We start from the raw sequence: 26,803 nt of genomic DNA, 5'->3' as shown, positions 1-26,803 counted from the left end.
CTTGTGAAACATAGGAAAAACAGGAGTTTCATCACTGGGCCAACATTTTCATGGGAGCAGCACAGGTTGATTCCTATGGGACAAGAACCAGCCCAGGCATCCCTGTGCTCACCTCTGGCACAGAGCAAGCACTCCTCACAGTGACTGTGTCTGCAGGGTGACACATCACCCACTACTTTAACCCATCTGCCCCACTGGAATTCACTACCCACAGTTAGGATCACCAGCTTTCAACTACCAGTCCTAGAAAGACATTACTATGGCTAAAAAGCCTGTGAAAAAGATCCAGCTGAATCACCTTCAGTTTCTTCCTAAGAGACAACTAGATACACAGGCCAGAAAAACAGCTAAAAACCCAAATCAGAACATGTTGGAAACAGAAAGAAAATCAGACTGATGAAGCAAACCCCAGTCCTGTTAAGAGATATCAACAAGGAAGGTATATTTAGGCACAACAAAACTCAGAAATTGGAAGTTATTTCTTCATTTCTGAGCCTGTTTCATAAAGAACTTGACATTTCTGGCAGTGACTATTTCCTGTGAAAACATATAATGTCCCAACACTGACATTTAGTGATACAAGCAAACTTTTCTAGTTATTCAGAGATTTTTTTCTTCCTCCTCTAAACAAAGCTGTCCTCTGTCGACTGTCCTCGGTATTTTTTCAATTATCTCTATCAAGCATACCAAAATACTTTCCTTTTCTTTAACCTTTGATACATTTCAGGAGGAAAAAATAATAAATAAAAGTCCAGCAGTTAACTGCAGTGTGAGGCCTAATGGCAAGTTTCACAGAAAAATAAAATACGGGCATTAAAATGTTGTATTACAGATTTTCAGATGCACTCTGAAGGAACATCCAGTTCCATACTCATGAATAATGCAGCTATACCAAACCCACTGGTTACAAAACAAAAACCTTGCAACTATTTATTCCCTATTATATTTTCCTGAAAGCAGATCAGAACCTGGCTCTGACAGTAAGAAGTGAGACTTAATCACGTTATGTGTTAAGAATTAAACAGATAGTCATTACTGCACTATTCATAGCATAGAGAAAAAGCTTCTCCTTGCTACATTTTCGGGTTATTTTTCCTAATTCCTACTTCAAATCATTTTTCCTGTAATCTTTGATCAAAAACAAGGTGTGGTTAAGACAATACATGTTAGCATATACACTGAAATTTCCTTTAAAAAGTAACCAGGAAACACCTTTTCCCCCTCAAACATTCACCATCAGTGTTAACTGTTGTGTTTGTGGCAATTTTAAAAATATTTTTAAACTTACCCGATGGCCTTATCAAACTTTTTCTTCTCCCATTCGGCTTTGCTGAATTGGCTGAGGGGAAAAAAAATTAATTAAAATCCAGATATTGCCACGCATTACTGACAAATATTTTCTTTCAAATTCTTAAATAGTATAACGTTGACTGAACATGATCTTTTACATCCATTGATATGGCTAATCACATTTAACTCTGCTTCTGACTGAATGGATTGCTATAAAGACTTGAAATGGGCAACTGGATTTATAGCATTGCTGATAAACTTGTCTCATCATTACGAAGTATGTGACTACGTCAGTGCTCTTGGTAAAAGCCAGCTATTTTCTATATTGACCACAAGGATGATCTACTTCAATTAAGCCTGAGCTATACAAAAAGTTGAAAATATTAAATGTTTAAGTTTTAGCCTTTTGTGTTTTCAAAGATGTACATGACACTCATCACTGGAGGCATGAATCACCTGAGGCAGCAAACATGAAAAATACTCCACTGATAGAAAGTCTTTATGTCCAGTCAAATTGGAAACCACTCAACAGCCAAAAATAAGGAACAGTATTTGGCACAATAATGCAGAGCTCTTCACGGACACAGAATGTCTCTCACTTAAAACAAATTACTTAGGGAACAGATTGATTTTAAATTTCTGCTGTTCAACAACATTTTCATTTAAAAGAGCTGTGTGATGCAACCAATCAATCGACATCCCACTAATCAGGTTTCAATCTACTCAAATGGAGCAAGTTTAGTACAAATCATTGCCTGCATTTATCACCAGCTAAAAACAGGCACAGAACCAACCCTAACCAGTGGGCTACAACTTAGACAAACCTGTGAAAGTTTGCCATGCAAAGGCAGATCAGAGTTTACAAACTTTAGAAACCAAATTATAAACAGTTACGTGTGACAGCACTGTTCTTAGACTGGACTTGAACTACAATAAGTATATATTACACTAAAAACAATTCCCTGTGCTTCATGTAAATATAGCGTTGAAAAATTGTCATTTAGTAAGGATGCTAATAGGTTCATACCCATCCTGATCGGAGTGTTATCAGGTGGCACATGTAAAGACAAAACTTCACCTCCTAAACGGCTTAGTGTACATGAATACATCAGTCTTCATTCATTCTCTAAAATCTTAACCATCTTTGTAGGCTGTGGTATAACATCAGTTCAAAAATCCCAAGCAAACATGGATTAATAATGGTGACACATGTAGGATGTGGACAAGCAATATGGTTCAACAGAAATAAAAATCACATTGATCACGATCACATCAGAAACCAGCATGGCTGCTAAGCAACCACACTAGGAAGAACACCATGGGCACCACCAGCAGCATCTATCTTCTACTGAATGCTCTTGCAAGGGATAGAAAATGCACATGCTCACACAGCACCCCAAGACAGTCCCTGGTAATCAAACATATAAATGAAGAACACCAATGTCTTCCAAGTGCTTTTTGTCACAGAATCACCACTGGGGACTCAATCACAAAATATTGAGATCAAAAGCTTCATGGGGACCTGCTATATGGTTATCTAACATTACTGGCAGAGCAAAAATGTCTTTTGAGGGAATTGGTTACTATGTAACTGGCTAAGAGGCATCCCCCTCTTCCCCTAATAATTACAGAATAATTATCCTATTCACAAATCATTCACAACACAAAATTTTTGCCACTTGAAGGCAACCGATTTTTCAGAAGTCAGGACAAAGGGCAAGCCAGGTTAGACCCATTGTTACTCAAGGCAGACAGAGTAAGTGACTATAAATAAAGGGGCTCTCCAGCTGTGCTAACAAGTCCTTGACCTAGACTACTTTTGATTATCAAGTCAGTCACAGCTGTTGTGACCACAGTGGCACTGCTTAGACTTTTTCCCAAAGGACAGTCACCCAAAATTTGTTCATCAAGCCTGGTACAAAATAGGTATAAAATACAGCGCTTTAGCTACATCAAGCAAGGCTTATTTAATTCTTTACATGTAAACATGCTCAGATGTACCCTGTGTTGCACCATCACCTATATTTGAGTAAATTTTAGAGAGAGGAGTACAGATCTCTTGGTTTTGCAACAAAGACTTTCAAGTTTATAACACACCAAACTGCAGTATGATTTGATCTTTATTTACATGTAGGGTTTCATAAAACTAAGAGAAAAGAAAAAAAAATACCTTAGTTCCTTCTTAGTGACTTCCCTTTATTATGAAAAGAAAAAAGAATTAAAAGAAAGGTAAATAAAAATACAAAATCACTTGAAATTAGAAGTATAAGTGAAAATATTTAACAGAAAGTTTAACTGTTTCTAAGATTCAGTATAGAAGTTTGCCTCTTGGCCTTCATTAGTTTTCAGGACCAGTACTTGAAAACAGATAGCATGTGGCAATACCCAAGCATATGCCCAACATAAAGAACGAACCAAACAGCCCCCACCCGTGAACACCAGCCAGCACAGTGCTCTCTCAAGTTATTACCTGTACTTAGGCTGAAGAGAATCAGAGAGAACTTGCTGAGCTACCTCGGTGTCCCATTCGGCAAAATACCTGCAGATACATGTTTAGGGTGAGTTGTTAAAGAAGCACAACAAAAAAAGCATCTTAAGTCATACTAAGCTGTCCATATACACCCTTTTAAAGGTCACTATATGTGTTATGCAGTTTGAGTAGCATTTAACATGTTAAATTCATTAAGCTACCACTCAGACCCCCGAAATAAAAGCAGTCTCAAATTACAAGTGCAATCCTATAAGCGCTCAGTGAACTTGCATTACTGGAGTCCCCTTTCTACCCATCCTACAGAAAATCAGTTGCTTATTACTAGAGCATGTTGGCTGCTGAGCTCAAGAGAAAGCAGTTCAGGCTTCTTGATCTGGCAGAGTCATTTAGCAAGATAAGAGTCATCACAGGAGACTAAAAAATGAAATACATGGTAGGGACTCATCACCAATGGAAGTTCAAAGCCAGAGTCAAGAGTCCAGAGACTCAACTGAGCTTTGATAAAGAATGACATACGGACAGCGGATGATTTATGTCCTTCAATCTGTAAAAGCAGAAAATATTTTTCTCCCCTCATAGAGAGAGGCTATTTTACCAAATGTTTTTAAGTTACGTAACTACCTGCAGTAGACGCAAGGGCTGGAGGAAATAACAGGCATTGATCAATTCCCAAATTACCAACCACAGATATGGCACCAACACCTGGTGTGCATGAGGTGGAAGAGAAAAGTGATGTAAACTCACTGCTTAATTTTGAGTAGTCATCCAGCTACAGAAGTCTGCCATCAGTGGATGCGTTTCAAAGTGTTTTGCCTAAGAATTCAGCATGAAATTCCCAAACAAGAAAGCTGAGCAGTAACATAACCCTCTCACCTACCCACTTCCAAGGCTTTTTGTTTAAGGAGATCTAGATATTGGTAAAAATATAATTTACAGTTTCATTCTTGCGGGAAGAGAATGCTAACTTGCTGTGTCACAGAGAAACTAAAAAAAGGACTTAGCAAGTGGTATTGCTGAGTTGAATTAGGAATACTTAAAGAAAGGAGACCCCTTTGAGAAGGGAAACCCTCCAGCAATTGGGCTAGAAAATAAATTATTTCAGTTTTCTATATGAAGTCCCTAACACTTTTATGAATTATTCCCACAGACTTGCTAAAAATCTGCAAGTAATGCTGCTTTTCATGACTTCAGACACACATAAAGCCTTCTACAGAGGAACATACTTACACCAAGTTATATAAGCCCAGAAGACCCATCCCTCTGAAGTCTGTTTTAGGATCGTCACCTTGGAAACCAATTTCACACCACTGCTTCGAAATCCGAGCTTTCAGCGGCGAATTGGGCTTCAAGCATTTCCACAACTAGGCAGATTACAGGTAAAACATAATTAAACTTCCACACATTGGTACAGTTTTTTTTTTCTTTTTAAACCAAGCTAAGTTCTGATGTAACATCACTGCATTGGTCTCCCAGCAACCCAAATGTAAAATCAAATTTCTGAGAGTGAGGAGGGGTGGCAAACCCCAAACCACTTTTCAGCCCTACAAGGCTGTTCCGACTTTATTGGCAGCTGCTGTAACATCTCGCACAAGGACTCGTTTTGCTCACGCTTTGTGCATCAAACTAACGTCTGCCTCCATAAGCTCAGAGACAGCAATGGGCTGGAATGTAGTTGTAAATCACTGACAGAGCAGCAGGCAATCGGACCGCAGGTCCCTGAGGCTCTGCAGCAATCTTTTCTCCAGCATCTTTTGCAAATCTCTGGAAGGGTTATAAATCAAGAGTGCTGACTTGGCTACCACAGTGCTGAAAAGCAAATTGGAGAACATAAAAAAAATAATCCATACGATAATAGCATTTGCCACCTTCATATTTAACTAAGGGGTGAATCATTCATTGATCTCACATAAAAAAAAGACAAAGTGATTTAACAAGCCAGATCCTCAGCTGGAATAAATCCACTCAGCTGCACTGGTCCAGCGAATTTAGTCCCTAAATACCATGTTGTTAGGCACCTAAAAGCAGCCCAAATTGACATATGTCTGACAAATACATATCTTTCCACACACTTCATGTGCCTTACCACAAACTCACCCATTCTAAAGTGTATTTATTAAAAAATCAGGTGTTCTCCATAAACGGTGAGTTTGTGAGTAGGGCCTCAAGAAATGCACTTAGACAGAGCCTACCCAAGGAAAAAAGCTGTATACACATTTCCCAAATAAACAACCCAGAAATTGTATTAATTTTAGCAATTCTAACCACATTTAAAATAGAATGCCTAAGAAAGATTAAAACTTTAATGATTACACTTTGTAATGACTGCATAAAGCTTCATTGTGTAATCATATTTGCTATCTCTCTTGTTCATCCATTGACAGTAAATACAATATTATTCATTAGTTCAATCACATTAAGTTAGTCTTTCTGTCATTCATAAAGTGCCCTCCTGCTAAACATGAATAAATGATAAACATTAGGAACTCGAATTACCCACTGCAGAGATCACTTAGCAGAATATCTAGAAGGAATGATAACCAAGCAGCCTATTCTTCCCCAGCATGGGTTGGAAACCGAATTAAACCCTTGGACATATTTCCATTTGACAAGAGAATTTGCAAAAGCCAAAATGCTTGCTGTAAACAAGTGCTAATACACAGGTTACACTGGAGGCAGATGGTGAAACCGATACTTTCTTCAACATTAGAAATTCTACAGCATAAGCTGCACTGTTTAATCTCCCTTCAGACAAATCGACAGTTTCCACTCTGCTTTTATTCTCCTGCATGTATGTTTTTAAAGCACATACATGATTACACATCATTGCGGACATGATTCTAGCCCCAGAATTTGTGCTTTTGGCTGAACCTGAACAAGAGGAGTCCATCTGCCCCATCCCACCTGGTGGCTAAAACAAACCTTTGGGTGCAGCTCTGAATTTTGACTCCTCCTGGGCCAGGCTCCCACCTCCCAACACAGAGCCAATCTTTAAACACAGCTTTCCAGAAACCTACAGGAGGTTTTTGACCATTTGAGGCATTTTTTTAGAAATAATTATTTGCATTTGGAAGTGCTTATATAAGATAACTAGTGGTATTTTTAGAAGTGCCTGGAAGACCAAGTAACTAAGGTAACATTTCCAGGTAACTTGTTTAAGGTGCTACAATACAAGCTGCAGAATGGAAGACAGCTTCATGACCATGTGCTGTAAAAATCCTAACGCAGAAAGTTGGATGGGGACAGAAGCAAAGCAAGTGTTTAAGTGTTCAATATTTCTGTTAAAAATATTTTTAAAAGGTGGTGTGTTTTCATAAGATCTCTGAAAAATCTGTAAGAAGGCATTTTATTTGTAAGTAAGCTAATATATCACTATTCTACATTTCTTGCCATTTCACTAAAGCAAATTGCACTAGCTACATTCAGAAATAGGACCAGGATAAATATTGGGACTTAACTATTAGACTATTTTCCGCCCCCTTTATTCTCACCTCTATAAATACTTTTCTAATATAAGAGCTCTCTAGCTCTCCCTCTGTTTATGGTTTCAAGATCACCTTCCTAAAAAAATACTTTTACTATCTGCTCCAGTACAAGACTTTCCAGAAAGCATGAAGCATGTAAAACCTAATTGGTTTGGTTTTCATTGCTGTACATGTATTATTTAAAGAATGGTTTCATTTTGTTTTCATTTGAAAATCTATTTATTAAATGTAAAAGTATAAGTTATCTCCTAATCTTCCATCCCACACTGTAAGTTAGAGGTTTGCCATTGGGATACACAGGCAATGTCCTCAAAAATCCACGAAATATAGGAAAAAATGTTTATTCTGGTTAAGAGAAATTAATTCCTATCTCATTGTGAAGAAATGTGCATTGAAGTAGGACATATGCCTACTTTTCCAGAGCTCATAGTGCAGAGTTGTCATCTGCAGTAATAGCTGGATATCCAGTGCCTAGACATAGTCCAGCCCAGGGACATGGATTCATCAACCAGGGGATGAGCTGCTTGTTTGGCAGGTGTTGCACCCTGATTAGATTAATGTGCTGTATAGCCTAATCTTAAACCAGGTACATGATAGTGGAAGACAATAATACCTCTCAACGTTTCAAAGAGGTTTTTTAAACCAAGCCATTTGGAGCTGGCATGAATAAAAGGATGCCCTGTAAGTACCTCCTAATCACAGAACGTTAGAAGTTGGAAGGGACCTTGAAAGATCATCCAGTCCAACCCCCTTGCCAGAGCAGGATCATCTAGACTAGGTCATACAGGAAGCACCTACCTTGAGAAGCATTTCCTCATGTTGCGGATTCTCTGAATCATACGGCTCTCTGCGCAGCTTTTCAACCTCTGCAATCAGATTTCTGTACCCCACAATCTGCAGCAGGCAGGCCTGAAGAGATATGCCCAGCCTGAGGGGGAGGAGAGGAAGGAGCACCATAATCCAGCTCAATCATATGTTAACCATGAAACAGCACTACCATGGACATACACATTTAATTCACATGAGTAATGTTACATCAATTAATTGATAGTTTAACATTTTAATCAATGGGAGAATTTCCAAGAGATCAATATTACATTAAAGAAGGCCTTGTAAAATGCAGTCATATTTAGTGCCCGCCTTAAGATAATAAAATTTGGGATTTTAAATATCTTTGAACTGTGATTTTTTACACATTGAAATCTCAACATAATTATACAAAGCAGCATTGAATGCCTCCTACACAAGCACATCACTTAATCTTTCCCTTCATTCAAATGGCAGATTCTCAAACAATGCCCTGAGACCAGAGATGTGAACTTAAAAAGGGGTGAGGGGGAAAACTCGGCAAAAAGCTAAAAATATTCATTTTGCTTCCATGCCACAAAAGCTTGCATAAAGCAGCCAAAAACCCGAAGTAATATAGTTCAAAGATCTGCCTCTAGGCAGCTTTTTTTTCCCCAGTCTCATGTTAAGAATCACCATAATTGTTTCTTTTCATTATAATGCAAATTTTGTGTTTCCTTTTTACATTTTCTGATGCACTGTTAAACAAAAGAATTAAACCAAAAAAACAACGCCCCCTCCAAAAAAAACCAAAAACATGTGGCTTCCAAGGCTTTAAATTACAAACTAGGAAGCACACAACTACCACACTTATAAGAATATTTAATTATATATGGGAATAAAGCCTTTAATTTTTAATAATGTCTGAAGTTATCTGAATGTCTAGTATGAATTCAGAGGGCACGGTTAGATCTGTAACCTCATTCCTCTGTGAAACACAGACTGCACTGATACTAAACTGCACAGGTTCCTCACCTGTCCTGCTTGATATACTGAAACATTTTGTTTATTCCATAATACTGTTAAATTTTCTGAGCAGAAGGATCTTCACTGCTTCTTTTCTTGAGATTAATCTACAGAGTCAGAGGTGTCATCATCATTAGGCCACTTCTCTTGCTGCAATTTAACGCTATTTGTGTCTGTAACCCTTTTGGAATAACCTATGCAGTGCTTTCCCTTCTTTGCTGCTCTTTGGTTTTGGTTTGGTTTGGTTGTGATGTTGGGTTTTTTGGGTTGGTTTTTTTTTACATGCTTCACTTGTTATACCCTAGAGTTTTACAGAAAGCCTGCATTTCAAAGAAAGCTGAAAAGCCTGACAAGACTGGTTGAGAATTGCTGTAGTGCACCACTAAACTATAGCCATAATATTTTTAACTACTCGATAACCTCAGAATAGTTTAGAACAGAACATCCAGAACATCACAGGCAGTGGCAAAGCAGAGCAAGTTTATATTTAAAAAATAATGTATATTTTTAAGTTCCAAGTTGTACAACCTATACAAAGCAAGCAATCCTTGCAGTTTATCTAAAGCCAGTCAAATGCTCTGTGCGATATTACTAGGGGCAGGGGCAATTAGTTTCCCCACTCTCCTTTTCACGAAGCTCTTGCTGTTCTCCTTCCCCAGCAGCACCAAACAGAGGACACAGGTGAGCTGCTGATGCCCCAAGCCTCCTCCCTGCCACTCTGGTGCTCACAGTGGCAGTTCTCAGAGCACAGGAGCAACCTGCCTGGGCTTGTACTCCCACCTCATTCAGCTCCAACTGCTCCATGAGATGGAGGTGAGTCCAAAGCTGGAAGTGCTTCATGGACCACTACCATAGTTAGTGTAGACTGCACCTGTCACCATCTGGTTGTTCAACCCACTTGCTCCCACCACTAAACATACACACTGTTGATATCTCAGAGGCATTAGTAAAGAGCATCCCTCTCTTTAGGTGATGGCAGCCCATAGAATTCAAGAACGGCTCTGTACAAATCCCCCTGGGGTGCTGGTTCAGCTCTGCAAAGATGCTACAGTAACAAAAAATGACTGCATACAGATTTGCAGGAACACATATAGTATGAGACATACTGACCAAGGCCAGTTTGGATGGGGCTCTGAGCAACCTGATCCAGTGGAAAGTGTCCCTGCCCATGGCAGGGGTTGGAACTATAAAGTTCTATAGGTTCTATAGGTCTATAAGGTTCCTTCCAACCCAAACCATTCTGATTCTATGACATACAGTCCCTTGTCCTCACTCCAGGAGATTTCAAGTCTCTACTCTGCAAGAGAAGGTCAGACCTTTTGAGCAAGACAGTTCAGATGCAGTTGGTTTTCTATGTTCAAGAGTAGACAAGCTAATGGATTTTCTCTTAATACTGTCTAAAGAAATAGCTAACCTGCTTTTGCTGAAATTTCTCCAGAAAAATGTAGTATAAAGTAAATGGCTCACATGTAAAGCTTCAATGCAGTTGCTTAAAGTTTAGCAGAACTGCAATTAATTCAATATAAAGAGCAATTTAGTGGCAGGGTGTGTTTCTACGTATGTGGCACCACTTGGCACATCCCAGGCTCTTATTTCTCACTGTTTTAAAGAGATATTTCACCAAATTAGGAGCTGGGGTAGTGGGTGGGCTGGTGAAAACTCAGACCTGTAAAATGTTGAGTGCATGGGTTCTAGTCCAAAAAACATCATTTATTCTGTGCTAAGCATATGAGCACCACCTGGATTTAAAAAAAAAATAGTTTAGCGTGGTTTAGGTTGGTGGGGGTTTTTAAATGTTTTTTTGTTTGTTTGTTTTGGCTTTTTTTGTGCATTTTTTGTTTTGTTTTTGTTTGGGTTTTTTAAATTTTATTTAATTCTTTTCATTTTAATATTAGGACCAGATCACTCAAAATGCAACTTAAGGTTCAGTGGCCTGATTCAAGCAAGCAGAAGTCATTTGCACCTCTGCACTCTCTCTCTTCTGAAAGGCAGCGTTTCTTCAGAGGCCAAAGGCAATGACACGAGGAGAATCAGATGGTGATCCAGCATCATACAAAATACTATTTTAATGAATTCCTTGTTTTTTCTTGGAATCATTCCATGCAGTTAACCAAGGGTCCAAGACTGAGAAGTGAGGACTTGAATCAGTCTGATTGCTAACGCTGCAGTTACTGATGTCCACAGGCCAGGCTCTGAGCTGTGCACATTTACATCCCACAGTTTTTCCTCATATGTCACCTTCACTAATTTTGCTATTACTGTTTTTGTTCTAAATTTCATCTATTAGCATCCTGTGCAACACAAAACTACCAAAGCTGTGGCACTCTCCTCAGATGGGCAGCTCCTCAGCATGGCCTCCCATCCACTCGAAGCAGCTGCTCTTTCATCACCCGCCCTTTGAAGGTCATGTGGGTAAGGTCCTGTGAAACAACACCCCTAGAAAAGATCACCCCAGAAAACCTACATCTGTGAGAATGAGGTGTTTTCTTTGGTGGGGTTTTGTTTGTTTGTTTGTTTGTTTTCCTCTCTTATTTTCTTCCCTTCTTTAATGGTTGGGTCACCATTTTTTCAAAACAGGTGGACAGTGGTCATGTCCACAACAGTTGTCTCTCAAGTTAGAAAGACTGAAGCCTTATTTTAACACTACCCAGTTACTGTCCCTTTCACTGGGGGGTAGGGCTGAGTATGTAATTCCTGTAATGAGACCAAAAAAAAAATGTGTTTCCAACTGAGTTTTTGTTTTTTTGTTGGAGCAAGACCTTGGGACCACCTTACCTGCTCATGCCGCTGACCACTTAAAGAAAAGGAGCTATCAATTTTTGGATGCTCATTTTCGATTATGTACACAATTTTCAAGTTTTGGAGGAAGAGTGAACCTCAGACTGGTCACCTGAATAATACAACTCTCAACATTTCTCCCACACATTCCTACCATCTTGTGGCCTTCTTGTGCCTTAAGATAGTGGCTGAGAGATAAGGCAACCACAAATATGTTATCACTTACCTTTGAAATATGTGCTTGTAAATTAATGGTTTGTTGTCAATCTGTTCTTACAAATAACATCTTGCAGCATCAAAAGAAATCAGCTATGTTGTATCATTAAAACTTGTGTTTGGATAATCAAAGGCAGTTATAAAATGTAAACCAGTATACTGTTTATGTCAGTTACAACAGGATTATTTCTGTCCTACCCAAAAGACTACAAACAGCCTTTCTAAGAAGCCATCACTGTCACTGCCAGAACCGCCTGCCTTGGTTGTATTTTATCACTAGGGAAGTGGCCCCCATAAATCAATGCATCAACAATATACTAAGACAGCACGATTCAGATAAGGAGACTCAAGACTTGCCTATTACAGTCACCTTAAAAGATCATTCATTTTTCCATCAGCTTTTTGACAGTAAAGCTTAAGTGGGAATTTTATGCTGAGAGATAGAATTCATCCTCAAATGTGTGAACCAGTTCTCCACGGACCTAGGCACTGACGAAATCAATAATTCCCATTTGTTTCGTAATGAAACCATGAACTTACTGTGGATTTATATCTGGATTAATCCTTTTCAGCTCCATGATGTCATCTATAGTTTTTTCAATAGCATCAGGATGAACACTTACTGAAGTTTGCAGCCGCTAAAAAGAGGTTTTAAGCACATATTAATTCTTATGGAAGCTATTATTCAATTGAAACTAACAATGGTAAATTTGATATCCAAAAATCTTCAAGATTAAGAGTCCAGAAGACCCAATTCAATATATATATACACACACACCTTTCCAGTCTATTCAGCCCTACTGACTAGTTCAGAGCACTAGCCTTATATGAAGTTGTGTCGCTTTGCCACGCCTCTGTAGCCAGTCCATTGCATTTCTGGGGCGGCTGTCAGTGAAGATGATCTGCACTTGAGGCCTTTGATCAAGAAGCAGCTCCAGACCATCCACCTATTATTACTGGAATTGCTAGTCTTCATTTGACACTCCCTCTCCCAACACATTGCAGTAACACAGTAAAACATTTTTCCTTTCTCTTGCATGTCATTGCATTTTGTGACGCCACTGAAAGTTCAGTATTCAAAAGTCAACATGCCTTCCAAAAAATTAAAAGATTGAACTTTCTGGTGCTTTGTCTCAAAACTACACAATTGCTTAAATGCACACTTTTAAAAAAGATTCTGCCTTTCTGTTAGTGCTAGATGTACATTTGGAAGCACCGTGCTGAACTATGAGCTATGTGGCACTGTTTTTGCTAAAGCTGAGGTAGGCTTTTAACATCAGTGATTTTCATGACAAAGAGAAATGAATGGCTGAATGATGCTATTTAGCATATACACAAATGCTTTGTGGAAAGAATTTAGGTTAGCACAACCAATGCTACAGTGAAAGGATTAAGGGACAGAGGCTCTTCTCCATTAATGTATTTAAAGAGAAAGCAGAGAACAAAGTTGTCTTGGCTATCTAAGTACTGCTGCCTTCAGCCTCTTTTATCCCTACTTTCCAGACAAAAAAAAACCCTGAGTTGTAAAGTGTGTGACTGCAGATTACAGAAATTCTAAGACAGGATGAGGAATCAAGCCAAGAAATGCCAAATTGCAACACATCACCCTCATCTCCACCAAGGCCTGTTGCCCCCTTGATTCCATCAGTGTCACAGTGTGCCTGTCCCTGAGGCACAAAACCCTCTTCCTGAATTTGCAAGATCACCTGCTACTGTGGGCACAAGACCCTCTTCAGTTGACAGGGGTTTTACTGTAAAATTATATCCAACCTTAAAGTGATTTTTTGGGGTAAGCAAACAGCAGATTGAACAAACCAACTGCGCAGAACACAACAGAAGATGTGAATTATGAGATTTTTCACTCACCTTACTTTTTGAGCCTTTCAGCGATGCCTCTGTAAGAGAACAATATTTGAATGCATCGTGTCAGACAAGCTAAGTAGTTTATACTGGATTCATTTAGCAATTTATTTATAAGAACAAAGTTATACTATTTTTAGCACATGCAGAAAGGTACAAAGGCATGCAGAACTAAGTATTTTTTGGTTACCTATTTTCATAGTTCTGGCAGCTCCAGGTTTGGTGTTGTAACAGATCCTCTGCAATTCACATCGACCTGTTAGTTTCCTGACCACGAATTTCAGGCAGCGCCACAAACATTTGCAGTAGAAGTACAGGCATACCTGGACAAACATCCTGACAAAAGAAGAAGCCTGAAAATAAGTCTACAGCAGAGTTTGTTTCAACAAGGTCACCACCAAAACAAAAGGTACTTTCTCACTCCAAATTCCCATTGCCTAAGGGCACCTTTAAAGCAAAAGCAGCATTCACATTGCAAACATTTATTCTGGTAAGTGCTAAATCATGGTCTTTAGGCTTGGCCAATAATAATAATAAAAAACAACCATATGAACAAAGCACCAGAACTGGAAGCGGAGAATAAGTCAATTCCAGAGTGCTCAAAAGAGTGTTTCTAAAAAACTCTTTGTCCCTTTAAAGTAAAAAGCTGTGTAGTTCCTACTAACGCTCTGGGGAAACTGGACTACATGAGAAGGGAGCACAGCTCGCCCTGTTATCATGGCTGCAGGGAGCCACTTCACCCTGTCTTAGCTTTGCCTCAGCTGCTCCAAGCAGAGTGGCTGCTTATCCTGACAACCATGAATCAACACTCTGGTCCCCAAGAATGAAAGGTGACAATTAAGGAAACCACAGCTTTCCCCCTTAAGGGGAGAAGGTGTTTAAGAACCTGTCCTGAAGACTGCCAGTTCTTCCCAAGATCAGCTGCTACACAGCGCTGACGTTGCACAATTTCTCAAAGTACAGGACTGACAGTAAGCCAAGAAAGCCCTCATTTAGATACTGCATCCAGCTTTGAGCCCAGGCCACACAAGACAGGCTTTGACAAACTGGATGGGTTTCAGCAGAAGCCTCCGAGATGGTAGGGCTGGAGTACAGGCCTGAGAGGAGAGGCTGGAGAGCTGGGCTGGTTCAGCCTAGAGCAGAGATGACTTCAGGGGGACCTAACAGCCTCCAGTGCCTGGGGGAAGATCATGGAGGAGACAGAGACAGATACAAGGAGAGGCTTTTTGCCCATGAGCACAGTCAGGTAGTGGGACAGGTTGCCCAGAGAGGCTGTGCAGTCTCCATCCTCACAGTTTTTGAAGCCCTGACTGGAAGAAGCCCTAAGCAGCCCAGTCTGACCTCAGGGCTGATGTGCTCTGAGCAGGAGGTTGGACCAGAGACCGGCTGAGGTCCCTCCTAGCCTGAACTGTCCTGTGATCCTATTAAAGCCTGAAAAAAGCCACATACATGAGCAGTGCTCTATTTAAAAGTTTGTTAACGTTGCAGCTGCTACCAAAGCCCACATACTGCTACTGCTATTACATAACACAGCCCAAAACCAGATGTAATAGTCTACAACTTATTTGGACACAACTTAGCTTTCTTGTTTCTATGGTTATGAAGGCACAGATCCTGCCATGCTACTTAACTGTCAAACCCCACAGGGGCTTGAAGTGGGGCATGATCCATGCAGGGTCCTTGGGTTCAGAAGCACATCTCAGAAAAGGCAAATTGCAAAGACCTGTCAATGGGAACGTTCCCATCTAGACATGGTCACAGGCAACTGGCTGTAGGTGGCCCTCCTAGAGCAGGGAAGGTGGACTAGATGACCTCCACTGGTCTCTTCTTACTTCAACCTTTCTGAGACTACATTCTATGATTATAGGAAAACATCAATACAACTTTGGTATGCTATCTTGCCAGTAAATGGTAAAAAATAGTTCAGTCCATTATGTTCTAAGCCTGCGTGTATGCGTATTCCTCATTAGCCCATTATCTCCTCCTCATGCTGTTGATGCTTTCAAAGGACAGTTATTTGTTAGGAGACTCTGCATTATCCTTGTCAATGGAGTGCAGCGGTTATTCTGAAATACCAAATTCCAGATACTCAAATTAGTTATAGCTTTAATAAAGCCTGAAGAGCTCCACTTCCTAAAAACATCTTGAAGGGCATGGTGTAAAAGGACATTCAGGAAAGGGAAGATAAGTTAACTTATGTTAATGTCCACACAGGAGTTTAATCTGCTTTATGTTCACTTTGGCTTAATCCCATTTGAAGGAGGATTAAGCTATGGGAACTAAAGCCATTTTATGTCTAAATGGAGGCATCCACACAAGTATTTAACATGCTTTAAAAGCATCCACTTTATCTTCACACTTTTAGTTAATTCACTTAACACTCCCAAATGCCTGCATGCAAGCAACCCCCTTGTCTTTATGCAACAGGAAGCCTCTATTTTAGATACAAAGTAAAACCTAAAGAATGAAGAATCAAGTTTTAGACAAGCAAAAATGTTTCAGCTGCTGACACTGAAATATTTGGGTCTTTTCCCCTTCCTATCCCCCCAGGACATGCCAGAACATGCTACTGTGAGAAGTTCATATGTGCTTCACAGCAGGTTATCACCTTGTAAGTAGTAGTAAGAACAAGACCAGTTTCCAGGGGGCAAGTCCATCATCAGCCAAGCAGCCATTTTTTAAGTTTCCAACAGTCAGAAGTGTCAGTTAAAGAGTCAATCTCATGAAAAGTCAACTAATGTCCTCAACCACAACTTTTAATGGTGGCTAGAAAACACCCACAGGCTAACATTGTGTGTTTTGGTTTTCCAATAGACATTTAATATGAACCTCACAGGTTTGACCAATCCACCATCCCTGAAAAAACCAAACACAACCTATAGCCATCCTTCAGATTCCTCAGCACACCCCAGCTTTGTACTGTAGAAGTTAGAGTTGCTTTGTTTGGCCTGCTTTGTTTCCAAAGGTTAGGTCTCTCTCAGAGCAGCTCACTACCCAAAGAGCTCATTTATATGAAAGAAGGGAGGAAAGACACACTTAACTTCATGTTAACAGCCCACGTAAGAAGATGTCCTTCTAATGAGCAAGACAGCTTCAATAAATAAACCAGAGTCCTTTAAGAAAGTTCATGTCAACACTCAGGGCTGAAACATCACAATGCATTTCATTACTCAAAACCTTGTTTCTTACAAAAATTCACTAAATCTACTAAAAACACATCACTACAGCACACAAACACTACATCTGTGATTCACTAAAAGATACTTAGCAACTATTACTAATAAAGCAAACAAATACTTGTTTTGACTAGATAGCTTATAGAAGAAAACTGCATTTTGTGGATACCTTCAATTTTCTACTACTCATCCATTTCAAGCTTATAACAGTTGAAATCTTCCGTTTGTAACATGAATGGCATAAAAAGTAACACAAGTTTGTTTTCAAGGGGTTGTTATTTACAAAAGGGAATTCTTGCTTGAAGAAGTCCTGTAATAAAAGCACACTAGTGATTAAATAAGACAAGTTTTATTTTAGCTGCTACGCACTTCAGTTCATTTAAGCGAAGAGGGGACGCTAGCATGTACAAAACAAACAGAGTATCATAAACAAGAACCCACATAGAAGTGTACCATGAGCCATGAGTCTGACTGTAGCACAATGGCACTAACTCCTGGTTTGTTCAAGAGTTTGATTCCAAACCTCCTCTCCACTCAATCTCTTCTGTGGTTTTGGTTTTTTTCCCTGTTTGCCTTTCTAGGTTTTCTTAGGATGTAAAATAGCGCGCTTCACTAGCAGTTGGTACAGTCACATACAGCAACAGTTCAGATCCTGAGGTGATCTTTAAAAACATAAATATTGCAGAAATGAAGGTGTTCCTCAGACTTGCACTCTGCTCTTCCCCATCCTAATACAAGCTCCTTCTCCACCTCCTGTATTACATGCAGCTGTACAGACCTACAAATCTGTGTTTATACATGCAAAGTGTGTTACCAGAGTTCATATAAACATTTATCCAGGTAAAACAAAGAAAAAAATTGCATAAGATGCTGATGCATACAGGTCAAATCAACAGGCAGTTGTACGAGTGGAAACATGGAGCCATCCTCTCATGAGAACTCAGGGTTACACATTCCCAGACACTGATGCCAATCACTTGGACATCAGAAGCTTCTTGCTAGCTCCTGAGCAATACTAACACAACACAGCATAATTCTGCCAACTTGGCTCACAGAAAGGGTCACTGAACTCTAAGATCAATACTGCAGAAAAATGTACTTGTTACCTGGGTTCAAAAAAAAATAAAATTAAAAAACCCAACACAACAAAATAATCTGAAATAAGTAAGTACTCCCTTGTATGTCTGGAAGATTTATGCAATACTACCCAGTGGTTAAAGCTACCACCACAACAGCCTGAAGTGCCACAGAACTGTAAGGTTTTTTCTGTATAATTAGCAAACATCAGTTAAGTGCTGGTATATCCATCTATTTCACCTCTCCTTCCTTGCTCTTCTATTTTTAACTCTTTCATATCTTCCCTGTTTCATGTCAATCTGCTTCTCAGCTCTGATTTTCTGCTAAGAACAGCTTTAACCAAAAAAAGAATTAGGCAGTCAGTACCTTGCAAGGACTATCAGGAATGCTGCAAAACCAAGCAAGAATCCAATGTATAACAGCAATAATGGGGCTCAGCAGAGATTCTGGAGAGGGAGGGGATGAAGAAGGGAGGTTCTACAATTAGTAGGATTCTTGCAAGACAGAGAAGTTTAGAGCCAAAGCCAGCGCACAGTAAGCTCTACCACTCCCCCTCCTCAGCTAGACAGAGGAGAGAAAATATAATGAAAGGCTTGCAGGTCAAGATAAGGACAAGGAGAGATCACTCACCAGTTACTGTCACAGGCAAAACAGACACAGGGAAATTAGTTTAATTTATTGCCAATCAAATCAGATTAGGATAATGAGAAATAAAACAAACCAAAATATCTTAAAGCACCTTCCCCTACCCCACCCTTCTTCCTGGGCTTTACTTCACTCCCAAATTCTTTACTTCCTCCCCCTCAGTGATGCAGGGGAATGGAGATTGCAGTCAGTTCATTACATGTTGCCTCTGCCGCTCCTTCCTCTTCAAGTGGAGGAATTCTCACACTCCTCTGCTCCAGCATGGGGTCCCTCCCATGGGATGCAGTGCTCCATGAACTTCTCCAATGTGAGTCCTTCCCATGGGCTGCAGTTCTTCACAAACTGCTCCAGTGTAGGTCCCTTCCACAGGCTGCAGTCCTTCAGGAACAGACTGCTCCAGTGTGGGTCACTCACGGGGTCACAGGCTGTCACGGCCCACTTTAAAAAGTGAGCTCTTTTATCCAGGCACCGTGACAGAGTGATACAAATCACTCAGGAGGAGGGTGTAAGCAATCATTTTTACTAAATAAGATACATGCCCTGGAAATATTCTGAAACAATTCAAACTTTTAAAAAATCCATATGGGACGGAGCACTGACAAGAAAACCAAAATGGCCCTAAGTTACTGGAACACTGTGCAACTTCACAGCACTGTAACAATTTGATCAACAGACCCACCAGCTACAGCCCTCTGCAGTCACACATGTTGCAAAGAGAAAAGGGAAAAAGGAAAAGAGAACGTGAGAAAAGGAGAGAACCAGAAAAAAGAAGAGAGAAATAATTACAAGAGAAGTAAGAAAGGTGGAAAATAGTCACCACCTCCCTGGCCTCTGGTGTATCATTTCTTTGTTCAGCCAGGTTTGAAAGATGGTGGCTGAACAAGCAATTTCTTTGTTGAACCCAGTTTGGAAGATGGTGGGTGAACACGCACACAATCTCAGGCTTTCGCAGGGGTATTTAAACTCTGTCCTTGTCCCTTGCCTGTACCAGGCAATAGGGCACCTGGCAGGCCTCGACAGGCCCCTCACCTAGGCAAGCTGGGACATGCTCTCCTGCCACTGGGGGATCACTCCTAAGAACCACTTGCTTTGAGACATTTAACCCATACCATGCCGGGCCCATACACAGGTGCTACCAGTAAATTTGCTCCAGTGTGGGTCCACAGGTCCTGCCAGGAGCCTGCTCCAGCATGGGTTTCCCACAGGGTGACAGTCTTCTTTGGATGCAGACACCTGCTCTGGTGTGGGGTCCTCCACAGCCTGTGGGTGGACCTCTGCTCCACCATTAGCCTCCACAGGCTGCAGAGGGACAGCCTGCCTCACCGTGGTCTTCACCACAGGCTGCAGGGGAATCTGTGCTCCAGCACCTGGAATGCCCCTTCCTTCACTGACCTTGCTGTCTGCAGAGTTGTTCGTCACATATTCTCACTCCTCTCTCCAGCTGCAATTGCTGTAGTTTTGTTTGGTTTGTTTTTTTTTTAACCTTCTTAAATATGTCATCACAGAGGCACTCCCACCATTGGTGATTGGCTCAGCCTTGGTCAATGGCAGGTACATCTTGGAGCTGGCTGGCATTGGCTCTATTAGACATAGGGGAAGCTTCTAGCAGCTTCTCACAGAAACCACCCCAGCCAGGCCCCCCACACCCCGCTACCAAAACTTTGCTATGCAAACCCAACACAGGTGCTCTGCCTGGGCTGAGAAAGCACACAGCAGCAAGAAGCAGAGAGAACTGAGCACGTTGTTTTGCACCCTGACATTGCAAAGGGAAGGACAGAAGTGGTTCTCAACAAGAGGTCTCAATTGATGTTGGGTCAGTGTGATGGGAATGGCAAATGTGATGGTTACTAGTATTTACACTTCTCTTCAATGAGAACATGACATCACTTTTTCATGGAATTTGGCTTTTTATTTAAAGTTAACTAGCTCTAGCCAGCCTTCTCCATGATGAACAGAAGCAAAACTGAGCAAAGGTTGTCTAATATTTCTCTGAAGTTCTTTCCTGTGTGAGGTATGTTTGCCTAAATAGGAAGACAGATTTATAACACAACATACAGTATTTCACTGACATGAAGGGAAGTAGAGATTAATTACTGTGCCACATTTTTGAAACTAATAAAACAGAAGGTGCTTATTTCCTCCCTCTGGTAATTTCAAAACATTAGTATTTTCAGAGATAGTCACAAACAGACAAGTACTCTGGGTAAAAGGAAAACTGCATTCAAATACCCAATGCTAGTGACTGGACTTAAAATTGTGGGGAAAAAAGGCAAGCAGAACCCAAGAGCAACAAAAAAACCTCACCTAAACCCACTCGTTTAAAAGAATGAAACAAAAGTCACTGAATCTATCTGCACAGCATTTTCTTTCCTGTGTGTCCAGTTTTAGGTCCTATTGATAGTAAACACTTTTATACAACTATTTTTCCTAAAGGACATACTCAGCTCAGAGAAGAGAGCATTACATATCAGCATTTCCTCCCTGAGAATTCTGATTATGGCCTGAGAAGTCAAGGACACACAAGTTGGTTATGTATGACAAGATGTCTAAACAGATGAATAAGCAAGTGATACCACCCTGTCAGGAGCTAATTAATTTGGCTGTCTTTGGTTTATTTGTACAACTTACAGTCTGTATACAAGGTCAACCAAGACATAATGTACCACTCACCATTTCTGCCACAGGCAAACCTTCTATTAGCTCCTTTAAAACGCAAGAAATGTTTTTCACTCTGTGCCTTTGCAGACTTGTCAACTGAAATCCACCTTATCTTTCCATTTAGACATAAAAGCAAGTCACCATGGCAACTAAGGAAGACATAAGAGTAGTTTTTAACAGCAGCTTTCCACACTTCCCCTGCTTTCGCTTTTTCGCTGTCTTGATTTCATTTTATCTGATGTGACTTCAGTAAGACAGAACTTATGCTTAAAATCTGCTAGTGCTTACAGACTGTGTTGCAGTAGATCAAGAGAAGGTGTCAAGTTTCTAGGATTTACTGAAAAAATCTAAGTTTCTGCTACAGTTGTGTTCTCCAAGTTGTTATTATTTCATATGTTTAAGGTAAGTTACAGCCAAAGTGGAAGTGTCACTGACTCCTCAAAACCCCTTTACAAAAAAAAAAGAAAGCACTGAAAGATTAAATATTTTACTGAGAGGAAGTTTAATTATTTCATAAATAATATTTCAGACTTTAAGAATAATTCATAACAGAACAAGCTGAAAAAGAAAAGAAATCTAGAACAACCTAAAGCCTATTTTCATTTAGACACTGCCTTGAATTAAAGATATGGGCACAAGAGTCCTGTAGTTTACTAGCTAACAGCACTCCCCTACATTTGGGGATTTAAAGTTATTTCAAGTACTGGACTGTCTGCTTAAAAAAAGCTTCTCCTTCCACTGGAAAGAAGCAGCTCTTGAAAGCAGGTGGATGAAGAGCCAGACATGAACTTCTGTTACATTAAGGATCCCCCAGTCTAAAAATTATATTCTTATAAGAGATCTAGATGTCAAAGTAGCTGCCATTTGCGTAAGCACAGCCCCTTTCTTCGCAAGTCAGATGTGCAATACAGCCCTGGGAAAGGTAGGAACAGAAAAAGTAATTCAGATTGAGAAATGAGACTGCAGAAGCAACCAATTCAATTTAGGACTTATTTTGAAGTTTTGCAATTGTTCAAATGTTGTAGGACTTCAGTTTATTAAAAGCAGTGTTACTACATGGCACCGCAACATGTATCTTCTCATATCTTGGTAATCGTCTTATTCAGTGGCTGAACTTTGTGTTAGAAATGTACTAAGACACATTTTTTAAAATTAATTTTACAACAACAATTTCACTTTACAGTTCAAGTACAGATGGCGACTGTTAGCAAAGATAGGTGACTTTGGAGTCCCACCATTTTGCAACAGGTAAGACTACCTTTCAGACTGTTTTAAGGAAAAATCACACAAACGAAAAAGACCTCGCCAAAACCAAGCCACCTTCCCCACACCACAAGTAAACACACAAGTCAGAAGCAATAAAACATTATGCCATAAGTTTTTAAAAGGATATTGCATACTTGTCTATTGTTCTAAATATCAGTAGGAACAAATTAATCATCTTCATGTAAAAATAGTTTAGCCGGTGTTGTCAGCGGCATGAAGCAAATATCTTTCCACTTCCTTTAAATATGAGGATGTACAAGAGATACTTGTACAAAACTAAGCAATTGCTTCAATTGCGGAAGAGCAGTCAATGTTCAAAGTTTTACTTTTTCCATTGCCTTTCATGTGAGGCCCATAAATCTCCAAAACTTGTGGATCATACTGATCATACTATAGACTTAGCACCAGTGATACACATCTGGAGTTCTGTGTTCAGGGCTGAGGTCCCCAGTACTAAAGAGATATGGACATACTCGAGAGGGTCCCACAGAGGGCATGAAGGTGATCAAAGGAGCCTATTTCTCATAGAATCACAGACTGAGGCCACAGCCCTGAGCAACCTGCTGTAGCTGACCCTGCTTTGAGCAAGTAGGTTGGACTTGATTACCAGAGCTTTCAACCTCGCTACCCACAGAATCGGAGAATGGTTGAAGACTAAACAGGGCATCTTAAATGGAAAGGTCTGAGGAATATAATACTCATATCAGTTCACGTCAAAGGATTAACATAAAATAAGAAAATCAAGATGCTTGTAAGTAAACAGTTAATAGCTTTCCTATTTCAACAGTGTTTTCCTATTTGAAGTGCTTTGTATTCCACTCATCTCCCTCCCCCTTAATCCAACTTTCTGTTCAGTATTTGGGATCCTGGACTTTCCATAACACAGTCCTAAACTGTGCTATTTAGATAAGCATTTGCTTTTCAGAAGATCTACCATCAAGACTCCTGAAGTCTTTTAGGATTCACTGACTTTAGAAATACCATGTAAAGAAGTACGAGATAGTTTCTTCAAGACAACCTCAGGAACCCAAATATTCAAAACCACATGCTTTCTCCAACATGGAAAAAACACCAAGGGGCCAGGACAGCCAAAGAGGGCAGAACAGGCAGTTTAAAGGGAGAAGCAAGGTGTTTACTGTAGTCAGGTAAGAGCTGGCAGCTTAGAAGTTGTCAGCAGCAAAGTTTCTCTATCAGAAGGGAGTAAAATTACATTATGCTCAAAAGATACTGGGCCATTACGGGGGCAAGCTGCTACACCCTCTGTGACTGCAGCTGGAGGGTTTCACCTAACCCACTGGATGCTAAAGTCCCATTTATGTGGGATTCATGGCCCAGATCCCATATGGCACCAATCTGTGACCTTGGGACAGTTTGCTGATTAAGTCCGAACAAAGAAAGGAAGGTAAAATTATAGAGGCAGAACTGCTGCAATGAAAATCATTAGGAGGATCCAAGAAGGAAGGCTCCAACATGGGACGTTACAAAATTGTAAAGGGAAAAGGCACAGCAGAGAAATTAGGCAGGCTGGCTGTTCACCATCAGCTCCCTGGATCAGTATCAATGGACCTGGTGGAAGACTTGGGACCATTCAGGATCAGTGCCACAGAACTGCAGAGACCAATCCTTTCTCTCCTGACTGGTGCCTATCAGGGTGCTGAGCACACTAATGCTTAGCCTCACAGCTCATTAAATCTTAGCTGTCTTTTGTGGATGTTAGCAAATAAATAATTGCTTTATAATTTAACCTGTGGATGTCCTGCTTAGAGTCCTTTTGCAGCTTGGCTCAAGATACCTGAGGAAACCAATCCAAACATTCCACAGAAATGCTTAAGCCAAGGCTAGCTTGACAGCAAAATCATTACAGATGATCAGCCTAGAGGTAATGATACTGATACCCACAGTGTATAACATTCTTTGCTATAAACAGTCTAAAAAGAGAGAAAAATATAGTGACAGATGCTCTATACAGAAGCATATGTTTCAGCCCTCTCGAAAAGGTTTTTCCCATCCAGACAGAATTTGATTTCTTTGGTTTATATACAAATTAGGCTCTTGTTCTGTATTAGTTTCTAGGAGTACTCAACTCTCTCCACCGGCTACAGAACAAAGACTACACAGGCTTTCTGCACATGCAGCTGGTGTCTGCAAGTTCCCCATACTACCACTGGCTTATAGAGAAACAACTGCAAGTCATACATAGGAGCAAGTAATAGACATTCCTCCCCAAACTGAGCACCATTGACTCAAAAAAAATTTGCACATCTTTACCAAGTATCTCCCCTTCTCTGCTTTCACAAGTAACACTCCAAAAATCCAGACAGCAGACAAAAATGAGAAGGAAAAACTCAACATTTTTCAAGCACTGTTCTATGCTACTGCTTCTCCTATTTTCCCCTGATATATCAGGCACTACTGATTTGATGCACCACTGCTCCAATCCCACAAGACAGTTCCCACATGCATTGCTTCTATAAAGAACTGGAAAGGAAGTTTTAAATTAAAGCAGCTTTAATTAAATAGTGAAATCTAGGTGAACTGAAAGCAATCTAATATAAACTAGTTTACAACTTCCATACTAGTGGTAACAGCTAAAACACTTAACTCACTGCAGCACAGAAAGAATTAGAATAATTTAACACTTTTGAAAAAAATACTGAACAGTTACCTCAGGAAGTGTTTCATGGTGATGGTTTGGTTTGTGTTGCTGGAGTCGTAATCTACTTATCACTGATGGCCTCTTCTTTCAAGGTGATATCAGTTCTGTAGAAAGAGAATTGAGATGTATTTACTAACAGAAAAAGGAGTGGTACTTCAGTTTTCTGGATTGCTCTTGAAACAAACATCTATGGGAATACATGGGAAAGATGTTAAGAAATCTCACGTCAATAAAAACAAAATGAAAAATCATAATTTGTTCACACTCTTCAGCCCAAGCACATACTTTCACCAGACTATACTATCCATGTCTCTCTTCAGAAAAGTAAAAAAAAAAAAAATAAGACTACAGAATTAACTGAGAAAGCTTGCAGAAAAATCTAGACAGTTTCAAACACTTCCTGTGTTCTTCAAACACCTGTCTGGTTCACAGCACCTTCCAAGTGGCCGTTTCAAGAGACACTCAGCTCACTCTGCAGTTAAAAACCCTCTGTTCCCCAGAATTCACAACAGCACTTGGAGACCTTGGGTAAAAGTAGGATGTAAGCAAAGAGCTACTTCTGGGTTCTGATTTCATTCACTATAGATGACAGGTAATCGACTCTTCTGGTAACCAACTTTATTAAATGACATATATGAGGTCTTAAAATAGATACAGTTGAGCAGGTTGCCCACCCATTCTGAGATCTGGTGTCCTACAGTTAATTTTCATTCTGATTATCAGTTAGTTCCAGTAGAGGAGAGGAACAGGAAGAATTCAGGAACAACCATCATAAATGTAACCCTGCCCATATACTGTAGACTTTCCAAAGTCATCACCTCTTACTTTGGGTTTCTAAAACCGAGTATTCACATACAACTGATATTTGACTAAAAGATGCAGACTCTCAGATAGCTGCACTTCATATCCTGTAAAAGGCAGTAAAACATCTTTACCTGCTGCCAGAAAACAGGGTACTGTTACACATACGTGCTATTGGGACAGCTTAATCTAAGGACGTAAAGGGAACAAGACCATACTTTGAAGCTCTGTACTAGTACAAACCACACACAGAGGCCTGAATGAAAGCTGTACCACTAAGACATCATTTAGGAGCCCATCTGTCATTAGCCCTGCATGCAGCATGCTGAAAAGTACCCGAAAGCCTTCAAGATCTGGCATCTTTTGTCACTAAGTTATAAATCTCTCGAATCTATTTTCTTCTATGGGAACTACCAGCATTGAAGGGATAAAAATTGTCTTACCCTACCTTGTTCTCATATTGTTTCCCTTTCGTAACGTGCAAGTTTTACATTATGCTGTTGCCTGCTGACAGGAACAGAACAAGCACTTAAGTTCAGAAAAATGCAGCTATCTTGTTAGATTACATCACATACAGCTTGCTAAAAATATATAA

The 26,803-nt window shown here is 40.1% G+C and overlaps 1 protein-coding gene across 1 annotated transcript in view; it reads right to left on the bottom strand.

Annotated features, from left to right (window-relative positions):
* The window catches only part of ELMOD1 (ELMO/CED-12 domain containing 1), a 29,595-nt gene extending 4,086 nt beyond the window's left edge, over positions 1–25,509 (bottom strand). Inside the window, exons 1-8 of the mRNA XM_010184523.1 lie at positions 25,417–25,509; positions 14,120–14,265; positions 13,936–13,964; positions 12,610–12,707; positions 8,062–8,191; positions 5,009–5,142; positions 3,761–3,829; positions 1,289–1,339 (exon numbers count right to left, since the gene is read on the bottom strand). Coding sequence (XP_010182825.1) covers positions 1,289–1,339; positions 3,761–3,829; positions 5,009–5,142; positions 8,062–8,191; positions 12,610–12,707; positions 13,936–13,964; positions 14,120–14,265; positions 25,417–25,433 — 674 coding nt within the window. The 5' untranslated portion in view covers positions 25,434–25,509. The remainder of the gene's footprint in view (positions 1–1,288; positions 1,340–3,760; positions 3,830–5,008; positions 5,143–8,061; positions 8,192–12,609; positions 12,708–13,935; positions 13,965–14,119; positions 14,266–25,416) is intronic.
* Between the last annotated feature and the right edge of the window lie 1,294 nt (positions 25,510–26,803).

Source organism: Mesitornis unicolor, unplaced genomic scaffold (assembly GCF_000695765.1).
Source record: "Mesitornis unicolor isolate BGI_N332 unplaced genomic scaffold, ASM69576v1 scaffold4275, whole genome shotgun sequence".
Classification (NCBI taxonomy): Eukaryota; Metazoa; Chordata; class Aves; order Mesitornithiformes; family Mesitornithidae; genus Mesitornis; species Mesitornis unicolor.
The sequence above is the reverse complement of the archived record's forward strand: the minus strand, read 5'-3'. Positions and strand labels throughout refer to the sequence as shown.